General features: G+C 41.2%; 1 protein-coding gene and 1 long non-coding RNA gene across 2 annotated transcripts in view; one reads left to right on the forward strand and one right to left on the reverse strand.

Annotated features, from left to right (window-relative positions):
- LOC124279067 lies at nucleotides 1-20,761 on the reverse strand. The gene is made up of 4 exons (XR_006899287.1): nucleotides 20,751-20,761; nucleotides 12,489-12,492; nucleotides 11,778-11,787; nucleotides 1-101 (listed from the first exon to the last, which is right to left on the reverse strand). It is a non-coding gene; the product is annotated as an uncharacterized LOC124279067 (long non-coding RNA).
- The window catches only part of LOC124279057, a 23,931-nt gene continuing 10,611 nt past the window's right edge, over nucleotides 9,240-22,559 (forward strand). The window contains exons 1-18 of the mRNA XM_046714859.1: nucleotides 9,240-9,343; nucleotides 11,038-11,061; nucleotides 11,274-11,435; nucleotides 11,932-12,039; nucleotides 13,026-13,142; nucleotides 13,866-13,934; nucleotides 14,228-14,599; nucleotides 16,141-16,203; nucleotides 16,361-16,414; nucleotides 16,894-17,120; nucleotides 17,849-17,938; nucleotides 18,376-18,505; nucleotides 19,060-19,268; nucleotides 20,093-20,187; nucleotides 20,563-20,632; nucleotides 20,915-21,094; nucleotides 21,455-21,672; nucleotides 22,326-22,467. Coding sequence (XP_046570815.1) covers nucleotides 9,274-9,343; nucleotides 11,038-11,061; nucleotides 11,274-11,435; nucleotides 11,932-12,039; nucleotides 13,026-13,142; nucleotides 13,866-13,934; nucleotides 14,228-14,599; nucleotides 16,141-16,203; nucleotides 16,361-16,414; nucleotides 16,894-17,120; nucleotides 17,849-17,938; nucleotides 18,376-18,505; nucleotides 19,060-19,268; nucleotides 20,093-20,187; nucleotides 20,563-20,632; nucleotides 20,915-21,094; nucleotides 21,455-21,672; nucleotides 22,326-22,467 — 2,400 coding nt within the window. The 5' untranslated portion in view covers nucleotides 9,240-9,273. The remainder of the gene's footprint in view (nucleotides 9,344-11,037; nucleotides 11,062-11,273; nucleotides 11,436-11,931; nucleotides 12,040-13,025; nucleotides 13,143-13,865; nucleotides 13,935-14,227; nucleotides 14,600-16,140; nucleotides 16,204-16,360; nucleotides 16,415-16,893; nucleotides 17,121-17,848; nucleotides 17,939-18,375; nucleotides 18,506-19,059; nucleotides 19,269-20,092; nucleotides 20,188-20,562; nucleotides 20,633-20,914; nucleotides 21,095-21,454; nucleotides 21,673-22,325; nucleotides 22,468-22,559) is intronic.

Here is a 22,559-nt window from a genome sequence, read left to right on the forward strand (position 1 = left end):
TGGTGACATTCGAAGACGATGGTGTATGTTTTGACTTGAGTTTGTAAAGGTAGTAGAATCTATAATCATGGCAGTAGAGGGACTTGTTCGAGAAGATGCTTCTGAAAGTGGGGACTTTCTTGTGAAGATGCTGCTGAAAGTGGGGACTTCCTTGTGAAGATGCTGCTGAAAGTGGGGACTTTCTTGTGAAGATGCTGCTGAAAGTGGGGACTTCCTTGTGAAGATGCTGCTGAAAGTGGGGACTTCCTTGTGAAGATGCTGCTGAAAGTGGGGACTTCCTTGTGAAGATGCTGCTGAAAGTGGGGACTGAAGATGCTGCTGAAAGTGGGGATATCCTTGTGAAGATGCTGCTGAAAGTGGGGACTTCCTTGTGAAGATGCTGCTGAAAGTGAAGATGGGAAAACTTCCTTGTGAAGATGCTGCTGAAAGTGGGGAACTTCCTTGTGAAGATGCTTCTGAAAGTGGGGACTTCCTTGTGAAGATGCTGCTGAAAGTGGGGAACTTCCTTGTGAAGATGCTTCTGAAAGTGGGGACTTCCTTGTGAAGATGCTGCTGAAAGTGGGGACTTTCTTGTGAAGATGCTGCTGAAAGTGGGGACTTCCTTGTGAAGATGCTGCTGAAAGTGGGGACTTCCTTGTAAAGATGCTGCTGAAAGTGGGGACTTCCTTGTGAAGATGCTGCTGAAAGTGGGGACTTCCTTGTGAAGATGCTGCTGAAAGTGGGGAACTTCCTTGTGAAGATGCTTCTGAAAGTGGGGACTTCCTTGTGAAGATGCTGCTGAAAGTGGGGACTTTCTTGTGAAGATGCTTCTGAAAGTGGGGACTTTCTTGTGAAGATGCTGCTGAAAGTGGGGACTTCCTTGTGAAGATGCTACTGGTGGAAATCAGATGACATAATGTGTATGGTGCTCAAAGTGGAGGTTTATCCATATGGAAATACTAACTGATCAATGTGTTAACATGAGGTTGTAGATTTGAACAACCAGCTATTGTGGCTGGTTTCGAAAATGATGTTTGGGGACATTCAATAAGGAGGTGTACTCATCTGGAATGACTACATGTGTGCATTGCTAGATTCAGAGATTGTGACCATCTTGGAGCTCTGCATGTCTATGGCACTCATTAACGTGGCATACTCATCTGGAATGATAACACATGTATATACTTATCCACTTGTGTTACAAACACTGATTTGACAGCTACCCATCACAGATATTTAGCTTGGTTTCTAAGTTATTTAATATATTTATTGTGAATCAAGTGCATGTTTCTTCTCAAAGGCATGACTGGAATCATGCAAAGAAAGGTTGAGACTGTCAACAGTTATGTAAAACAAAACAATGAAATAGGATGCAACTTAAAGCTCAAATGATGTATGAGTTTGGATGTCAACATTTTCAAGGAATAATGTCAGGATGACAAGTGATTGTGTTTTATTGAAGACATGACTGTGTACTTAATAAGGATTAAACTTGCAGAAAATGGTGCTATGCACTGACTATGCATTTATGTCATTAAAATGTTTTGAGAACTGCAGACCTTGTTATTTTATATTGCATAGCTTGCTAATGTAATACTTTTTTAAAAACCCTGTTTGTAGAATACCTCATATATATTTGCTGGGTTTTTTGTTTAGGGATTTATTGTGGATTGTTTACTTGAATGTATCTTACAGCCAGTCATAACACACATGTCTGTGGACAGGAATGAATGTGGACACAAAACAATTCAGGCAAGATGTTGTCTATATATACTAGCCACACAAAGAAACTGTGCATTGTCAAAATGTTATCCCAGTTGATAAGTACGATAACAATGTCAAAGGTACATATAAACTTTAATGGAGGGATCATGAGACCATAACAAGTCGGGAGAATTTCAATTGAAAAGTCAATCACAATGACGTCACGAGTCCACAAGCGGGACAGGGGTCAAACGACCATGTCACAAGCTCAATAACGGGTATGTCCACCATCGGCATTGAGAACAGCAGTGCATCGACGATGCATAGAGCCTATCAAACGTGCAAGGAAGGCTTGTGGGATGTCACGCCAGATTCTCTCAAGTTCTGTTGCAAGGTCAAGGACATTATCTGGCGGATTAGGAAGACGGCGTAGACGTCGATCCATCTCGTCCCAAACATGCTCTATCGGGGAGAGATCCGGTGAATTTGCAGGCCAAGGCAGTAAGTCAACGTTGTGTTGTTGCAAGAAATCCATAGCAACCCTTGCCGTATGAGGGCGGGCATTGTCCTGTTGGAATGTTAACCCAGGGCCCTGACGTTGCAGAAAAGGAATTGCCACAGGTCGAAGAATCTGATCCCTGTAGCCCACACCAGTTAAGTTGCCCTGAACAATCACCAAAGGAGTTCTTTGGCGTGCTGTTAATCCACCCCAAATCATCACGGAACCACCACCAAAGCGATTCCTCTCCAAGACACAGGCCTGTGCATAATGTTCTCCCACGCGTCTATAGGCACGTTGACGTCCATCACTATGGGACATGTTAAAACTGGACTCATCTGTAAAAACAACATTTCTCCACCAAAACAAGGGTCTGCGGACATGATTTCGGCAACACATTCGGCGAGCTTGTCGATGACGTTGTGTCAGGATAGGCCGTATGGCGGGACGTCGTGGTCTGATCCCGTGATGACGTAAACGTTGTCGAACTGTGTTGGGATGGATACGGCGAAGTCCTGGAATGGTTTGGTCAGTCATCACTGCAGTCTGAAACCTGTGGCGAAGATGGGTCACCCTTATCCATCTGTCCTGTCTTGGCGTTGTTACACGTGGACGTCCAGAACGTGGCCGATCGATGACGTCATTTGTGTTCTGGTAGCGTCTCACCAGTGCATAAATGGTGTTCCGGTGGCAGTGGAAATGTGCAGCCACTTGTCGTTGTGACATTCCCCCACGGACCATCCCCATGGCCTCATGGCGTTGTGCAGACGTGAGCCTTGGCATGCTATGCGTTTCAATAGCCGTTTAATTTTTTGAACGATCGCAAGGGCAGGGGTTGAGCTTTCCAATGTGACAGTATTGTGTGGCATTCATTTGCTCTGTTTCTCTTTCCCGGAATGCACGTGCAACAACGTATTGCATGTCTCAAGGACGAACCCACTGACGTCACCGAACGTGGCACGTGCCTGCATGTTGGATACATGTTACTTATCTCTGAGTTTAAATCCTTATGTGTCTACACAGGTTTGATAAATGTAGATTTTAAATTTTCGTATGCACAGTTTCTTTATGTGCCTAGTATAGTAGGGATGTCACAATACATAAGTTTCATGAATGGATACGTATCACGATACCCATGTCACGATTCGATATGCATCACGATACATATTTTCGCGGCATTATTACGTAAATTTAGTTACGTTTTGAACCTAAATATTTCATATTTCATAATTGTCCATGTAAAGATCAGCATTTTTTATTCTCAGAGATTAAAAAGTTCTAATTTCCCATCTTTGTGCATGAAAAATAATCATTTATAACTCTCATAACCTAAAAAAATCATGATACAATTGCAAAATGTAACCGATACATAAACATTTATACCACCTTCTTTCAAAACTAAATGTCGATACAGTTTTGAATGTATCAATAATTGTATGTCTTAGAAAAAGTATCGATGTGGCATCCGTACTATATAGTTTTATCATCCAAAACTGTATTCCACAGTAGATATCGCTTGTGTGAGATCAGACGATATCTCCTAGGAGATATCGTTTTGACAGTAGATTTTGTACAATGCCCTGACAGTGCTATGACGTCATGAACTTGTTGACGTCACAATGTTATGACATCGCTGCACTACAAATCTAATGGCAGTACTGTGTTCAAAGATGTACATTTTTCATTGAAAACTAATGAAGAGTGATTGTGGATGATAAATAGAATCTCACCCTCCTGTCTTCTGATATCAAATATAACAACACTCGTTGATAAAAGTAAAAATATCCTCGGCAAGACTCGGATATTTGTTACTTTATCAACTCGTGGTGATATATTTGATATCAAAAGACACTCGGGTGAGATTCTCTATTTATTATCCAAAGCTAGTGTAGACAAGAGATACCCCAGGAGATATTGCTGCCATGAAGTTGCATCAGAATGTTCTACAGACCATTGTGATGGCAAAGGCTCCACAATCAAATGACGTCACTACGCTCTCTGCCACTGAAACACGGATGCATGGTGATATTTTTACACTTAACAATCCTGTTATTGCTATTTACAGACAGAATAGGTTAAAAGTTGAGTAAGTTACAGTAAGTATAATCTGAGGATCGATACTTTTGATATCAAATCAATATTAAACATATCTTGTTAAAACTGTCTAAAGACTCGTAAGACGGCTATTGAACCTCACATCATGCCACGACTCACTACTGCACAATAGGAGGCTATTGGGATGGCCTGTGGGGAAGGTCTCGACTTCAGGTGGCTTCGTATTTCCATTGCTCCCGAAACACCATTTCAGCACTGTTGAAACGTTACCAATGCAATAATGAAGTCGCCGATTGCATACGTGCAGGACGTCCACGTTTCACAACGTCAAAACAGGTCAGATGGATACGGGTGGTCCATCTCCGGCACAGCTTCCACACTACATTGACCACTGCGCAAACCATTCCATGACGTCGACGGTAACTACCCCACACAGACAGAAATCGCTTTCATCATCACGGGATACGACCACGTCGTCCCGCCATACGATCTAACCTGACGCAACGTCATCGAGAAAAGTGTCAAAAGTGGTGCCGAATTCATGTCCGCCAACCTCGATTGTGGTGCAGGACTGTTGGTCTGCTGTTCACGCTGCTAACGATGTTACTGAGGTTGTGACATCGTTGCTTGACCCCTGCCCCACATTTGAATTTGAATCTTGGACATGGTTAATGGTTTTTTTGATGATAATTGAAATGGGATTGTCCAAACACGCCATGTTGAATCACAATTGTGAAGGTTCCTGCTCCTTTTACATTAGGGAGCACCGACGGATGAGTCACAAACCCTAGACTTTGATTTAGTCGCTGAATATATATAATTCGGATAGTAGCAAGTAAACCCATTTAAATTGAAAAGGAGCCCCAGTGAGACCAGAGATTCAGGACCTGAGGAAGTCTAGACTTGCTTCATTTAGGGCTTTAGCATTGCAGGGAGGGCTAGGCATCTGGGAAAATATTGTGGTTCAGGGACTGTGAGACAGACTACATTGCAGGGAGGGCTAGGCATTGGGGAAAATATTGTGGTTCAGGGACTGTGAGACAGACTACATTGCAGGGAGGGCTAGGCATTGGGGAAAATATTGTGGTTCAGGGACTGTGAGACAGACTACATTGCAGGGAGGGCTAGGCATCCAGGGACTGTGAGACAGACTACATTGCAGGGAGGGCTAGGCATTGGGGAAAATATTGTGGTTCAGGGACTGTGAGACAGACTACATTGCAGGGAGGGCTAGGCATTGGGGAAAATATTGTGGTTCAGGGACTGTGAGACAGACTACATTGCAGGGAGGGCTAGGCATTGGGGAAAATATTGTGGTCCAGGGACTGTGAGACAGACTACATTGCAGGGAGGGCTAGGCTGGGGCATTTCAGGGTCTGTGAGACGGACTACATTGCAGGGAGGGCTGGGCATTGGGGAAAATATTGTGGTTCAGGGACTGTGAGACAGTCTACACCAACCCCTGCCTTCCATTTTTGAGGAAGCTGCGGTGGCTGAGTAGATTAGATCGTTGACTTTGGGTGCTAGCGATTAGGTGCCTGTCTCTGAAAGTTTGGACTCGAATCCCAGATAGGATATAACCCCTAAAAGTACCAGGATCTGTACTGTAATCGGAATCGGAATAGTGAGTGAGTGCTTTTACGCTGCTTTTAGCAATATTCCAGCAATATCACGGAGGGGGTACACCAGAAATGGGCTTCACACATTTTACCCATGTGGGGAATCGAACCCGGGCCTTCGGCGTGACGAGCGAACACTTTACCCACTAGGCTACCCCACCGCCCCGAATCGGAATAGTAATCACAATTATAACATTTACCTTGTTGGTAAGCATCCTGTTCCAGAAGTCAACATTCCTATTGGTTGGATATATTGCTTGATAGTGTGACGTTGCAGGTCAAAGCGTAAGCAGGTGCAAGATTACTACAAACGCGGACTAGTGTTGTTCAGTACACTGTCGGATATATTTAGACAATTAAAAGAAACCAAATATCGCAGTGTGAAGGATTTGTGATGTCACTAACATGGTTTACACATAAAGGCGACAATTTATTGATGTCAACTTCTTTATTTTGAGGAACACGATGTTTCTGAGTCTAATCTTACTCCTTCATCATTCACCCGATAATTCACCTGATAATTCACCCGATAATTCACCTGATAATTCACCCGATAATTCACCTGAGGAGTGGAGGGGAATATACTCAGAAACGACGTGCTCCTCACAATAAAGAAGTTGACATTCATAAGTTTCCGCCTTTATGTGTATCACTGCTAAATGCCCTTCAAAGACTTCAAGGGGCGATGGGGTAATCTAATGGTCTAAACGCCGAAGACCTGGGTTCGATTGCCCACATGGATACAATGTGTGAAGAATTCCCGCGTGATATTGCTGGAATATTGCTAAAAGCGGCGTAAAAACATACTCACTCATTCACTCACTCAAAGACTATAATTTATACTGTTATATATTTCTCTTAAGCATGCAGCTTACAGCTAGGATGCTTTTTTTAGATGTTGATTTGGCTTTTCCAAACTATGGGAACACCCCGTGAAGATTCGGGGCGAAATTGGCCTTAAGCAACTCGTGCTTGTCGCAACGGAAGCAACTAACGGGGGTCAGGCTCTTTGACATGGTGGACACATCTAGTCGTCCCCCAGATCGCTGCTTCTGAAATGGCTACACTGCCTAGTCTAGACACAATTATTGACTGACCCCCGACATTTAGCTGGAATACTGTTGAGAGCAGCGTTAACTCCTCCATCGATGACTCCAGTTACAGTAACATCCCAGTTAGTTTAGATTTCATCCTGACAGACACACAAGTAATCTAAACCGTACCACCTTATGTTTTGCCATCATATATGGGACATTAACAGAGCGTAGCTTTACAAGGGAGAACGACCGTCTAGATACGTCACTGCCTTAGATCCATCTATACGAATCAAACCGAGAAACGCAGCATAAACCTAATGACAGACAAAGGCTTTAAAGTTCCATCCAAGAACCAAACAAACACCTGACCCCGAACACGGGCAGCTTCGCTCTAAAAGACCACGCGATACACATCTGGGTATAAGTGAGTCAATAAGGGAAACTAGCAATGCATAGGATCTAAAATAATAACGGGAAAGCTTTCAGTGGTTTTCACTGTCTCCATTCCCTTTTTATCATATTATGTATAGGTTAATCACCTTTACAAGGTAGTTATTTAAATAACTACCGTAGTGAGGGTGATTAAACGGTTTACACCACGAGGGCGTACTTGTTTAATACGTGTGTAATGTATTAGGCATGATGAAGATTATCAAAATGAGTACAATTTTATTGTTTTTAGATAGAAATAATTGCCCTAGGGCAGTTGTTCAGTTACGCTAATAAAACTCTTCCAAGAACAATGGACATAACTTTCCCTAGTGGTTTAACTGTGGTCACCAGTTGCAACCTGGCTGGTACAGATTCTCCGGGGGTGAGGTAGCACCTACAGTGACCATAATTCCATTGTGGTTCCAAGTCAACGATCTGAATAAATGACATTTTTCTTTTGAGGACGGCTTTGCAGATATTTTTTTTCAACCATCTTTATGCCAAATTGGTCAGTATATGGGCACCAGAAATGGGCTTTACACAAGTCTAAAGCATGCAATGATGTCCTTTGCATCAGAACCGGTTCCGTGACTAACATGGGTTCCTTCTCACATGTCCTTGCGGCTGCTGAGTTGGTGTGCTTATAAGCCCTACCAGCAGTGTGCCATAGTATAGAATGGCAAGTTTGGTTGTGGCAGAAGGATGACGATTAAGGCAGACATGATTCACGGGTCCAGAAGGTCCTTCCGAGGGCTTTATTGTCGAGATGGGATCTAACACCAGCTGCGTCATCCTTTGATTATCAGTTCTACCTGAAACAGGATAACATCCACCCATTGCCTCTACACCAGGATGCCATAATCGAATTATAGGCTGTGCCACCGCTCCTTAGCCAAGGGAGGTGAGTCCTACCGACAAATTCAGGGGAGGTAACTCTTATCTGACATGTCTGGAAAGACAAGAAGACTTGGACTGATAGCAGAATTTCATTATCAGTGGAGCTCATGAAATTACCTAGGAGTTCAAACTGACATGAAAAATTCTCAATAATTATGAACCGAACTATACTTACAAGGCTTAAAAGTAAAACACCTCCAGGTACCAACCTCCTTCAGTATAAATCCGACTATATATAGACTGTATATCATGTGCTTGTCTGTCCAAGTGCACGGATTTTGTCTGTGATAGGCAAATGTACGTGCGTGCTGGCATCTGTTTCAGCTGACTTTAGTTTTGGTTGGTTTGTTGTTTTACGCCGCACTCAGCAATATTCCTGCTATATGACGGCGGTCTGTAATTAATCGAGTCTGGATTAGACAATCCAGTGATCAACATCATGAGCATCGATCTACGCATTTTGGATGCGATGACGTGTCAACCAATTCGGCGAGCCTACCACCCGATGCCGTTAGTCGAATGAGATCAATTCTAACCCGGATCTTCACGACTTCTGACTTTATCAGAAAGCCAGTTATGGCGCATTACCTCATTCCGAACGTTTATTGTGAATGATTAAGTGGTTGTTACGTTTTAACTGTCTTGTTACATGTAACCACTGTTTAATGTCATTGTGTATTCGTGACATTGTGTCTTCACATATTTCCTTCGCCCTATAGATAATGTCAGTTTTCACTCTCTATTATAAACTAGACAAAAATAATTACTTCAGACCTAAACGGTTATACAAACAGACAGCAAGTGCATTTCAAAAAATGTCAGTGCAGTGCCGGTGACATGCTATTAATTTAAACGCATACGTGATCGACCTCCAAACATTTTAGTTGTGGTCATGTTGATGGTTAAGCATTTGCGACAGAGATATAAAGATAAAACAAAATCCTTGTTGTGTTTTCTGGTACACGAGCATGGGAATAATCATCTTGCCATTGACCCCTGGCTGCGGGTTATATAAGCTTGTGGCACAGCAGATCAAGGTATTCAGTTGGAAATGCCACTCCTCACAGCGTTGTTGTGGATCTTCCACGCCTTGTGCACTGCAGGTACTCCAAGTGCTGCAAGTAAGTATGCACCTATACCATTCGATCATCGAAGTTTGATCGACCTATGGTGTAAATATAGAACGTGAGGGCAAAAATATACCAGTCTTGACTATCCTCAGAACTAATTCCGTTTGGTGTAAAGGGGAATATAGCTGTGAAAAATTATTTGAAACGATCACTGAACATCAGTGATGACACCAGGTGTTCGCGAAAAGGGTAAGCATGAACTACAGTTATAAAAAGTTACTCAAAAGCCCACTCATTTTTGTGTGTAAATAATAAAGAAGTTGCACATCCATATCAAGGTGTGTATAATAAACAAGTTGCACATCCATATCAAGATGTGTAAATAATAAAGAAGTTGCTCATCCATATCAAGGTGTGTATAATAAGGAAGTTGCACATCCAAATCAAAGTGTGTAAATAATAAAGAAGTTGCAGATCCATATCAAGGTGTGTAAATAATAAAGAAGTTGCTCATCCATATCAAGGTGTGTATAATAAAGAAGTTGCACATCCAAATCAAAGTGTGTAAATAATAAAGAAGTTGCAGATCCACATCAAGGTGTGTAAATAATAAAGAAGTTGCAGATCCATATCAAGGTGTGTAAATAATAAAGAAGTTGCAGATCCATATCAAGGTGTGTAAATAATAAAGAAGTTGCAGATCCATATCAAGGTGTGTAAATAATAAAGAATTTGCACATCCATATCAAGGTGTGTAAATAATAAAGAAGTTGCACATCCATATCAAGTGTGTTGTATTACCCTACCAACATTTAAATGCCTATCAAACATACACTCATTTTAGTTCGTTGTGCGCATTTCGATTGAAATATACTGTTAGTGGACCAAAAAACCTCGGGCAACGTTTCACAAAGCTATCGTAGCGCTACGACTGTCGTAAGTCTATGTTACAGTATAGGAGATACGAATGCTACAAGAACAGTTACGAGATCTTAGGCTTACGACAGCTTTGTGAAACGGCGCCCTATATCGTAATATCTGCCAGATCGTTTTAAGCATGTTCGTGATAAAGGTACTTAAATGAGTGTTGTTAATGAGCTACCATGTGGCATGTTTGTTTGGTCGTTGTTCATCACGGTTCTCGGCCAGTTTACAACAATACGACGCCTGTTTGTAAAATTATATAGTCGGTGTCAAACAAATCATTGGCTGTCATAACGGACACTTCTAGGCGACGTTAACTGTTAGGTGTTCGCGTAATATCTTCTCAATAGGGGCGGTGGGGTAGCCCTGTGGTTGAAGCTTTAGTATGTCACGCCGACAAAAATACCGTAAAATACGCCGGCTATAACAAAAAGAGACCATCCATTTATGTTCGTTATAATCGTATTTCGTTATACGCAGCTCGACTAAAATAAATCAATATACTAAGTTTATAACGAACACACTTCTAACGAACTGACGGATATAACGAACTGTTTTCTTTGTCCCCGCCAATGACTATATATTTTAGTCGAAAGGCGTAAAACTAACTACGGTTATAACGAACTAAAATGAGTGGTTCCTTTGAGTTCGTTATGACCGTAGTCTACTGTACAGTAAGTGACCAGGACAAAACAGCCCAGTTCGTTACATCCGTCGGTTCGTTATAACCATGTTCGTTACGATCGTAGTATCAAAACAGATAATGGAGACATGTGAATATCTTTCAATACGGTACATATGAGTGTTTTCTTTTCACACAGATACCACACCAAGCCCCGAACAAGGTGAGTTTAAGCTGTCTTTTCTTATTAGAGATTCCCTCGCTCAAATTTGCATATCTAATGTCTCAGTCTGAAATTCAACTTGGCCAGTAATATTATATAAATATTTTAAAATTAAAACGTTTGATTGAAACCAGGCAAATATTCGAAAAGCACAGAATCAACATCTCCGTTTGGTCATTCGCAGTTTTAACCCTACTCCTATATCCCGACAGGAAACTGCCCCGATGGCTGGCTACCCTACTACAATGAGGCAGACAGGTGCTATTTTCTAAGCAATACGGTCAAGTCATGGCCAGATGCTTTATCGGACTGCCGACGACAGGGAGCAGATCTGCTAAGCATCCACAGTGACGAAGAGAACACATATATTTCAAGTACATATCCATTCAATTACAAACAAAATAACAAAATATGCGGGCATATTGCTCCCAAGTTTTTGTCGTCAACAAATAAAACAATTCTCAACTTCGGGATATACATCAGGGTGGTACAATAACGGCACTTCAGAGCCGGATAACATCTATCTCATATATTCTCGTGTGTCTGATTACATGTCATGGACTTTACTTTACTTTAATTTCTTTAATAAAATTGCTAACTAGCAAGCACGAGAAACATATTCAGGCACTATTCATTCACTTTTTTAGCACCATTAATTCACTGTTTAGGCACTATTCATTCTCTTGTCAAGCACTATTCATTCACTATTTTTGTACTATTCAATTACTGTTCAAGCACTATTCATTCACTGTTCAAGCACGATTCAGGCACTTTTCAAGCACAATTCAGGCACTACCCTAAGTAACGACAGTGATAAATGCCATCATTATCGAAAACACATATTGCTGATGTGAGACATCGATATTTCAGCTTCAGTCACTCAAGGAACAGCATGGATTGGACTTAACGACTTGAGCCGAGAAGGAGTTTACAGCTGGACTGATGGTTCACCTCTAAATTTCGCCCGTTGGGGACCCGGTAATGTTGCCCCTCCCCCCTTCTCTCTCTCTCTCTCTCCAGGGCCGTAGTTAACTTTTCTTAATGTGGGTCTAGGGGGTTGGGGTGGTAGTATCCACGTTCGAGGCCGAGGATCTTGGGTGGAATGAGGGTTATGCACCACCTGGAATTTTTTTAAATTAGATGCTCTCCATTGCATTTTCTTGCTTTCTGAAGGTAACATGACTCCATTTATGTAATATCCATTTTTGCATAAAATATTATGTTTTCCTTCTACGTTTGACAATTTTTTTTCATGTTTTTAAAAAAGTTTCTTTGTTCAAAATTGTAGCATCTGTACATTATGTTCTGAACTAAACTGTATAAATATGTGTAGACATATCTGTATATATGAGCCAGAATCGAATTCAAGATCTTGACCATTGTGTTCCAATGTCTACATGACCTAGCGCCTCAGTACCTCTCTGAACTCATCTCAGTGTACACACCACCACGACAGCTGAGATCACATCAACAGTTCCTCCTAACAACACCCCCTGTCAGTCTCAAGAACTATGGTCACAGATCATTCAGCTATGCTGCTCCTTCACTGTGGAACAGTCTTCCCATAACCATCAAAACAGCAAAACTCTTGACTTATTCAAATCCTCATTGAAGAAATATTACGAATGACTTGTGCAATTGCTGCAGTTTTTTTTAGCTTTACACACGGGGCACCATGAGCATACACTAGTGTGTGGAAACGGCGCCATACAAGTGGACATTATTATGATTATATGCAAAACAACTGTTTTGTTCAGCTTAAATATACAATAGCTACGGTCTCTCTCTCTCTCTCTCTCTCTCTCTCTCTCTCTCTCTCTCTCTCTCTCTCTCTCTCTCTCTCTCTCTCTCTCTCTCTCTCTCTCTCTCTCTCTCTCTCTCTCTCTCTCTCTCTCTCTCTCTCTCTCTCTCTCTCTCTCTTGTTTAGTCACAAATTTGTAAGATCTGCTCATGCCTTTTGCTAGATGAACCGGATAATATGTCTCCGGCCGAGGACTGCGTACAGGTAAACTTCGGATCACCTGGCTTTTGGAATGATCTCGGCTGCAGCTCAACTTTACAATTTATATGCATCAAGGAAGGTAACTTAATTTCGTATTAGTATTAACCACAGCAATTTTACATTAGTGTTTTTGATTCATTACGTTTGTACAAACATTTGTCATTTCAACTGAATCAGGACAAGTATTAATCCCACTGGCTAATTAATAGACATTAGAGATGTGGCGTGGAAACTCCTGGATGAGAAAACAGAGGAAACCCAGGCCATCTATGTAAAGGTTGTGGAAATGTGGGACCAGCATCCCATAACTAATGAACAGATTATAGACATACAAAGGAAAGTCGTGAAAACGGTTGTAGAAACAACCAAGCTCAGCATCTCATAAGGGATGGCAATTGAGGGATTCTAGACAAACACATATCATGGTTACAGGTATAGTGGTGAAAAGGTTGTAGAAATTAACAACTGAGATCATGGGACCAGCATCCCATAACTAATGAACAGATTATAGACATACAAAGGAAAGTCGTGAAAACGGTTGTAGAAACAACCAAGCTCAGCATCTCATAAGGGATGGCAATTGAGGGATTCTAGACAAACACATATCATGGTTACAGGTATAGTGGTGAAAAGGTTGTAGAAATTAACAACTGAGATCATGGGACCAGCATCCCATAACTAATGAACAGATTAAAGACATACATAGGAAGGTCGTGAAAACGGTTGTAGAAATAACCAAGCTCAGCATCTCATAAGGGATGGCAATTGAGGGATTCTAGACATACACATATCATGGTTACAGGTATAGTGGTGAAAACAGTGCCGACAGAACCATCAACATCAAGGGCAACGCCAGCAGTGACAGTAGATGGTGAGCAATGTTTGTTTAATATTGAAACCAGTTACATTTACCTTATCCCGTGTAAACGAAATCGTTTCAGCATAAAGCGTTTGACTACATATTTGGAACTTTAAAAGTTCTATCACTTAAACGGTTCCCAGGAGAAGCAATTGTCGGAAAATACCTTAGATAAGGTACTCTGATCAACTGGGATACCAGCAATGTATGCAGTGGAAAACTAGTTACAGGCAAACGTCTTATAAAATAATGCTACACTCTCCAGTAGTATACTATTTTTCATTTACGAAACTACAACTTTGCAGCGGACCCATGCACGAACTACTCCACACTTCTAGAGGGACTACGAGATACCAATCTGGGAACAAATAAGTCATCCGCGTTTCTCTGTGATGACCAGTTACAGCCTGGCTGGTACAGATTCTCCGAGGGTGAGGTAGCAATCTCCAGCGTCCATAAATACCATTGTGGTACCAAGTCAACAATCTGGATGAATGACAAGTTCCCTTCCGTTGAGGACGGCATTGCAGAAAAGAAGTTTTGTTTCAACCATCTTGACTTGACGCCGAATGGATGTCTGTGGTCAGAGCAGGTGCCCGTGAAGAACTGTAGAGGAGAGTTCATGGTGTATCATCTGCCCTTGGAGACAATTCTCTGTCCCATGGCGATTTGTACAGGTATTTGGGCGAGGCTGCCTGTATTGTTTTTTTTCCAGCAGATTTCATACCAAATATACCTCCTTCATACCCATTTGGTATTCTTCTGACACATCATGGAATGAAATTGAAGTTACCTGGTATTGACGAGAGATAGAACTTTCTCGCGTGATGACAACTGACTTTCAACACTTAAAAGTTTCATGCATAGCTTGAATTTGCGGTAATTCATGTAAAATCAAAACGTATGTTATGATAGACACTACATAATTCAATATCTGTGAACGGTTCTCATCATCATATGCCATTCTGTATTGTCATACTTCTTATCTTTGCGTCAAGTTTGATAAAATAATAATAGTTCTAGTCCAAAGACCATCTAATTAATTAATAGGTGAAGGTTTTTGGAGGTATTTATCTTTGAAGAAAACTGTATTTAGGTGCATCATCCCATGGCAAAAGGGTGCTGTTAAATTTGGATTATAGTCTGATCTATTATCTATACGCTACAAGGGTAATTCGTATATAGCTGTATTGTTCTGAACAAGGGACTAATTTGCCGTCAAATAATCATCGAACCTGAAACATGTGATTATAGTGAATATGATAAATGGCGACTGTGTGATGTAAATTGATGAAATAACCAGGTTCCCGATCAGGCGCGTAGCAAGCCATTTTTTTCGTGTAAGCCCGATAGGTCGCAAAGCTTTATATTTAGGATAGCATTGAGGGCTTGCCCAAAGTTTCTACCATTAATATCATGGACCCCTGCCGATCGTAGCGTTACGAGCTGTCGTAACTATATTGTTTATCACAGGATTATGAATGACGTAGAGCTACGAACGCTTTGTGGAGCGGTGCGACGATCTGTCACTCAGGACGCTAGAGAACAGATTGTTCCGGTGTTAATTACAGTCCTGTACTGATCACGACTTTCCTTAAACCTTTCTGTATTTTTTAATTAGGCAACTGCATTACATTGGGGATTTGAGAGTGATGTTACTAACGTCAAATCCCTAAAACTACGAGTACCCAATGGGACTCAGTACTCTTGCTGCTGTCAATCGCTCTTTAATGTGCTTCGCCGAGTGGCCCTCGAGGACCAAAAACTTTGTGACTGCTCTGTACTCAAGCTTATCCATTCTGTCGTGTCAATATGGGTACGTGTGATTAGCTGCCACGTGACCGAAAACTAGCGCCAATATCAATATTACGTTAATGTGAATGATATAAACATTCGTTTTATCATACAGTTATTTTTATCATGCACATATCAGAAGTAATTTAGGCTCATTTTTTTGTAGCCCCTCGTATATGTAAGAAGTTTAAAGGCATCAAACATTCTATTTCTAAATTAGTCATATATTTGAGCTGTCTGACAAGGTCTGCTACTTTCTGTTACTTAATGCATCCATTAAACCTTGAATGATACAGGAATGACTTAAATAATTTGACACGTGATATCATAGTCACCATGATATCCAAACTACTTGTAAATGTTTGATTTGTCTGTCATGGCTTGCAACATTTTGGCTGCTTCTTTAATTGTTTTCTTCTTTCAGATGCGTCCATTAAACCTTGCAGTGAATATGAACTATCTGGGAGTGGATTTCCACCTTGTACAAGTAGGCATTTACTTCAAATAATACATGCGTTAGCTATAGCAGTTGGCAAATAAGATATCTCTCTATTTGAATAGTTAATGGGTTTGCTCTTCATATTCGTTAATTGCTGTATTATTATCACATTTTGAATTTAACTTTCTTGGTGACTGATTTACAGAAATACCGTGTCCACCTGGAAAGACGTCACCATCTGGGTTCAAGCCATGTAGAGGTACGACTGTTACTGGCATGAAACAGATTAATCTACCAAACTATTAACTGGAAACCTATCTGTGTCCGATCTATGTATCTGTATAGGGGCGGTGGGGTAGTCTAGTGGTTAAAGCGTTCGCTTGTTACACCTAAGACCCGGGTTTGGTTCCCCACAGGGGTACAATGTGTGAAGCCCATTTCTGGTTCCCGTGCCGTGATGTTGCTGGCATATTGCTAAAAGCGGCGTAAACCTAAAATCACTCACTCACTCACTTATCGTGATAGCTCGGTTGTCATCACATTATGAAGTCTTGCTGCATATTTGTACACGTCTGGGGTCATGATGGAAGACAGTTCCTGTTGTTACCTCCGAACTGTTCTATCAAAACCTGTAAAGTCTACCTATCCTACACGTTATGTGTAGCCAGTAGAATATAATGAGTATGCTTGAGGGATATGGTTGAAATATGTCAGCAACATATTGTTAATGTATTTCAGATATGTACCCTGTTATTACTGGACGGACTCTACTCACTGGTCCAGAAGAAATAGATGGGTCATACCAGCACACGTGTACATTTGAGAGTGGCGATAATTCCAGTGATGCACGATTCCTTGTCAAATGGCTTATGAATAACGTCGTCGTTCAAAATGTGACTCAACATGGAGGCAACAGAACCAGCTTCTTCGATGTGAAAATGTGGACTGGTCATGTCAATGAGAATGTAAGATCATGAGGTCTCTATCAGTTAGTTAACTACTAGTTCTCTCGAGTGTAGTTAAAGCCAGACGTAAGATTGTTTGTCGGTTGTTAATGCCTCATTCAGCAATTTATGGCGGCGGTCTGTAAAGAATCGAGTCATGAGCATGGATCTGTACAGATGGGATACGATGACCTGTGTCAACCAATTGTAAGTCAGCGAGTCTGACCACCCGATCTGTTATATAGCTCCTTTGCATGCACACATTTAATTACAGAAGTATATTTGCTTATGTAAGTAAATTTACTTATGGTAAGTACATTGACCATGTAAAGGTCACAAAACGAATTTACTCACGGAAGTTTTTATACTCCTGGAGTAAATTTTCACCAGCTCCAGAGGTAAAGTAAAAGTATATTTACTCCTGGAGTATTTTACTCAAGGAGCAAATTGATCTTGTTAATGACACTTTGGTCGCCGACAAGCATGGGTTGCTGAAGACCAATTCTAACCTGGATCTTTACGCGTTCCACAGGACAGGGGGATGCACATGATTAATGTGTCAATGCCAACTGATGCATATTGAAGAAAACATTTGTGAAGAAATAGTTAAACACAACCTGTCACCAATTTCCTTTCAGTAAAGAAAATTAACCATTATACAAAGTCGAGCAAGAGAACTATATCCTGGTGTAGGCAGAACACATATCTGTGTATAATAGCATAATCGCCACACCACGTCTTCATTGCAGCTTGGATGTTCAGTTCAGTCGTACTTCGAAAACACGTCTTCCGTGCTAAGTACCGAGTTCCACAGCACCAAGTACTTCGGCGGAATAAAGGTCAGTGTAATGGTTCTGCATTAACTTACTGTAATAACTATATTATATTCCTGTAGACGTTCTATGGGGTAGTCAAAACTGTTCATAGCCCAGCGAATTCACATGTTAGTTGGTTTGTTGTTCAACGCCACACTCTGCAATATACCAGCTATGTGTTGACGGTCTGCAAATAATCGGGTCTGGGACAGACAATCCAGTGATCAACATCATGAGTATCGATCTACGTAATTGGGAACCGATGACGTGTGTCAAACAAGTCAGCGAGACTGACCACCCGATCCCGTTAGTCGCCTTAGCATGGGTTACGGAAGACCAAGTCTATCCCTGATTTCACATGTGATGTACAGTGTATGCATGCATGTAACATTGTTGTCCTATATCCATCCAACATGGGGTGTCTTAGTTTGGCATGTTCGTTTATTGATGCTTGTGTTTAGGTTGAACCATCACCGCTGACTCTTCGCGAAGGAGTCGACCAAACCATCACAGTTATCTCGACACTGCCAGTGGTATGCGACAATGCAACAAGTGACTCTTGTAAAGTTGTTCTGGAAACAGTTGCCCCAGGTAAACTTTTGCTCTCGTCAACTTGACATCATCATACGTCATTACATCACTTGTCTGGAGATACTGGTCTCTATTCGAGCTTCGTCATTACATCACTTGTCTGGAGATACTGGTCTTTATTCGAGCTTCGTCATTACATCACTTGTCTGGAGATACTGGTCTTTATTCGAGCTTCGTCATTACATCACTTGTCTGGAGATACTGGTCTTTATTCGAGCTTCGTCATTACATCACTTGTCTGGAGATGCTGGTCTTTATTCGAGCTTCGTCATTACATCACTTGTCTGGAGATACTGGTCTTTATTCGAGCTTCGTCATTACATCACTTGTCTGGAGATACTGGTCTTTATTCGAGCTTCGTCATTACATCACTTGTCTGGAGATACTGGTCTTTATTCGAGCTTCATATATACCCGACCAAAACACCTTCGGGCTTTTCTTACACGTAAAGCTTACATAATTCCTCAATTCTAATTGGCTTCCTTGAATATCAAACCTCGGACACATTTATATGTTTGGAAACCACCTTGGAGTATGCCCAACCTTCTGTTTAGGTTTGTTCATCGGGGGCGAATGTCAGTTAGTGTTGACAGCCTCCAACTGGGACGAAGACTTACACGAATCACGATTTAACCTGAGTCTTGGAACACAAGTAGATCCTGCTGTTAAACCAGCGCAAACACTGTCAATATCGTTTGCCACCATGTCAAACAACGTACCTGGACTCGAGTACTGGAGCGGCATCACGATACCGCCAACCAAGGTGAGGGCTTACACATGTCTTACCTGAATGGTCCTACAATGTATTTGGCATGGGGTAAGGTAAATGAAAACCGTCAGGTAGAAGTAACAACGACATTAATTTCTGAATACTTAATGAAAGGTCAGTGATGTCAAGTAATGTGTTCACACTGGGTACATCAGTACTTGCAAGTAAATATATAATTATATTAGCACAATTAACACAAAAAAGTAGTTAAATATTGTGGCATGATACTTATAAACATAATGTCAATCATTTACAACCTCTAAAATATGGAAAATGATTCAATTGAGCAAATGTAAATATTCTCGCCCATGGGCGAGGTAGGTTAAATTTGAGTTTAAAAAAACAACATTTTTCAATTTTTCATCCTGATCATATGTTGATGATAACTGCACATAGAATTTTGTCAAATCCTTTGTCAGAAACTGGCCACAGTGCGTTTGGGTTTCCAGAATTTGATTGCGTTATATATTATTCGAAGTAAAATAGAATTCGCCTGTTATCTTGATGTGGACACTTGTTTATCGTCGTGTCAGGTTAGAGAAAGGTGTAGCAGAGGTCATCATGACCAGACAGTAAAGTTCTGATAGTAAGATACAAATGAAACTCGGTTGACATAACAAGTGTAAATGTTGCTTGGAAGAAGACAAAAGCGACAGCAGACTCATAGTTATAATTTGTCATTACAGCATGCTTCTGAAAAGTTTTTAAACATATTTCTTCTGTATTTTGTAACCATTAATATTTCATTATATCCATATGGTTATTTGTTTTAATCAAAATGCCCAAGGTGTAAACGAAACATATCACTGATTATATAGGTATTGAACACGGATACCAGATTCTCCACTTGCGTGGGATCAGGAGACCCTCATTTCACGTCCTCCTTCAACCCTGGCATTTTCCATGAACTTGGGTAAGTGAAGAGATGGACTTCAAACTTTGTTTCACATTCAATTAATAGCAATGAAATAGTCAATATAGCACATTCGCTTCCACTGATTTACAAACCTGAAACTTGAAACGAGGAGACCAGGGTGACGCTTCATGTGTTTTCATATTTAGTTCTGTGTATAAAGATTCATTTGAAAGAACCCAGCTCTACACATGGCCGTTTAAAGAGGGAGGGCTGATTTTCAGTGATCCATGCATACATTTGTCATAGTTGTTGTTAGCTTCACATCCAAAGAATCCGTTTCTGAGGACAGTCAGAACTGGTTATTCTTTTCCACTGACGTTGCATATGTATATGTATTATTAGGCACTTATCCTGTATGTAACAATGTTACAGGGTCACCTACTACAACCTGTACCATCTTGGCGACTTCAACTTTGCCAGTGACACCAGAGCTCAGCTTGCGGTATTCCTTGGCTATATATTCCGTGCTATATAAATATGCATTTTATATGAAATAGATCTACATCCTTTATATCAAAATAGTCAGAGGATGTGCAGATATCTAAAATTTACATAACTACAGACACCTTGATACTTTTGGTTAATTCGCCCTAAACCACCTATCAGTTGTTTGCACCAAACTCCAGGCCTGCATGTCCATTCTATCAGTAATGGTATATATATTGAAATGATATGAATATGTATGTATGAAAACTAAAGTAATCACATCGATCTCCTGTTTCAGGTACAAGCCCGTATGTCTGTTTATACTGGAACGGGACTCCCTATGATTTGCGCTGTTGCTGTGCAAAAAGGTGATGATGTCATCTTCATCGATAGTTGCCAGAGGTCCGTCCCCTCTATCAGAGCAAACCACGTCATAACTGACGGTTCAGTACAAGTTTGCGGCAGCAACGAATATCAGGTACATATGTTTCTCTCTGGTACTTAATCAACGTATGTTTTTCAGAATATGTTGCAATGTTCACGGTTATATATAAATATGAAAATGTACATTTTCGGACCATGGTACTGCCATTAGACTTGCAGTGCAGCAATGTCATAGCATTGTGACCACTTCGGGCTTTTGACGCCATAGCCTTGTGAATCATGTATAATTGATGACGTCAGGGCATTGTACAAAATTTACTGTCAAAACGATATCTTCTTGGAGATTTCGTTTGATCTCACACAAGTAATATCTCCTGTGGAGCACAGTTTGGGATGATAAATTGCAATGTTCACGGTTATATAATTATGCAGTTGGATTGTTTTTTATTTTCAGATTACAACAGACCTTGGACACAGAATAAGCGTCATTGCACAGTCCTCCATGTACACGGTGACTATAACCTTCCCCCATGGCGTTGTTCCGCTGGAGGCGTTTGACGTAAACAACAAAACGACATATCAGGAAGTGTGCAATCCAAGCGTCAGAGTAAACGGTATGGCCACGTTCAGGACTGGTGGAGTCATTGCAGGTTCCACAGTCGGATACTTCAGGTGGGTTCATCACTTTGTTTCACAATTAGATTCCTTTGATCTTTGCTCTGAGGTGAGGTGAGGTGAAATTGGGTTTAACGTCGTGCTTGAGAATATTTCGCTCATATGACGACGTGCATGCGTGTGTTTGTGTATGTGCGGCTGCTTGTACTAGCCAAGACTGAAGCTGGTTTTATAGTGCTAGCACACTGAGATACCATGCCACAGTGAAGCATGAATACCCCACTCAGACACATTATACTGACTCCGAGCCGACCAGTCCTTGTTGTACCCATTAATGCCGAGCGCCAGGCAGGGACCAATAAGTACCTTATTTTAACGTCTTTTGGTATGACGCGGTCGGGGATCGAACCCACGACCTTCCGCTCTCCCTTTGCTCTGAGTCTATTGACATATGGTATTGCTACATCCTCAACTTACGCGAAGGTAGAGGCTGCTTGTTAAAATGATGATTTGTTTTACACTATCGTTTCTCGCAGTTTTAAAGGGATGCGTCATTCACTTACTTTATCTCCGAAACATATTTGATTTCTACGACTTCATCATTGCTTGAATGCAAACTATTTTTGGACTTGATCTGTACACAAATGGCAAACAATGATTCCACCTATGTCCGTCTTCTGCCGCTTCACAAATTCAATCAATACCAACAGGGTCCAGCCAGACCAGAATTTGTTCGAAGGCCATCGGGTTAAAATGGTCTCACCATCTGTGAACAATGGTATGTATTGTTCCTGTGTGAGAGAGAAACAGGACTGTGGAAGAGGGCAGAAGGTCACAGACCCAAATGTTCAGGTATTTCAGCGCATTGTCATACGGTTCTACTAAACGTTCAACTCACTTAACTGAGCATAATTTACCATGGGCATAAGAAAGGATTGCCGGGC

The sequence above is a fragment of the Haliotis rubra genome, unplaced genomic scaffold (assembly GCF_003918875.1).
Source record: "Haliotis rubra isolate DU_JTF1 unplaced genomic scaffold, ASM391887v1 Scf1066, whole genome shotgun sequence".
Taxonomy (NCBI): domain Eukaryota; kingdom Metazoa; phylum Mollusca; class Gastropoda; order Lepetellida; family Haliotidae; genus Haliotis; species Haliotis rubra.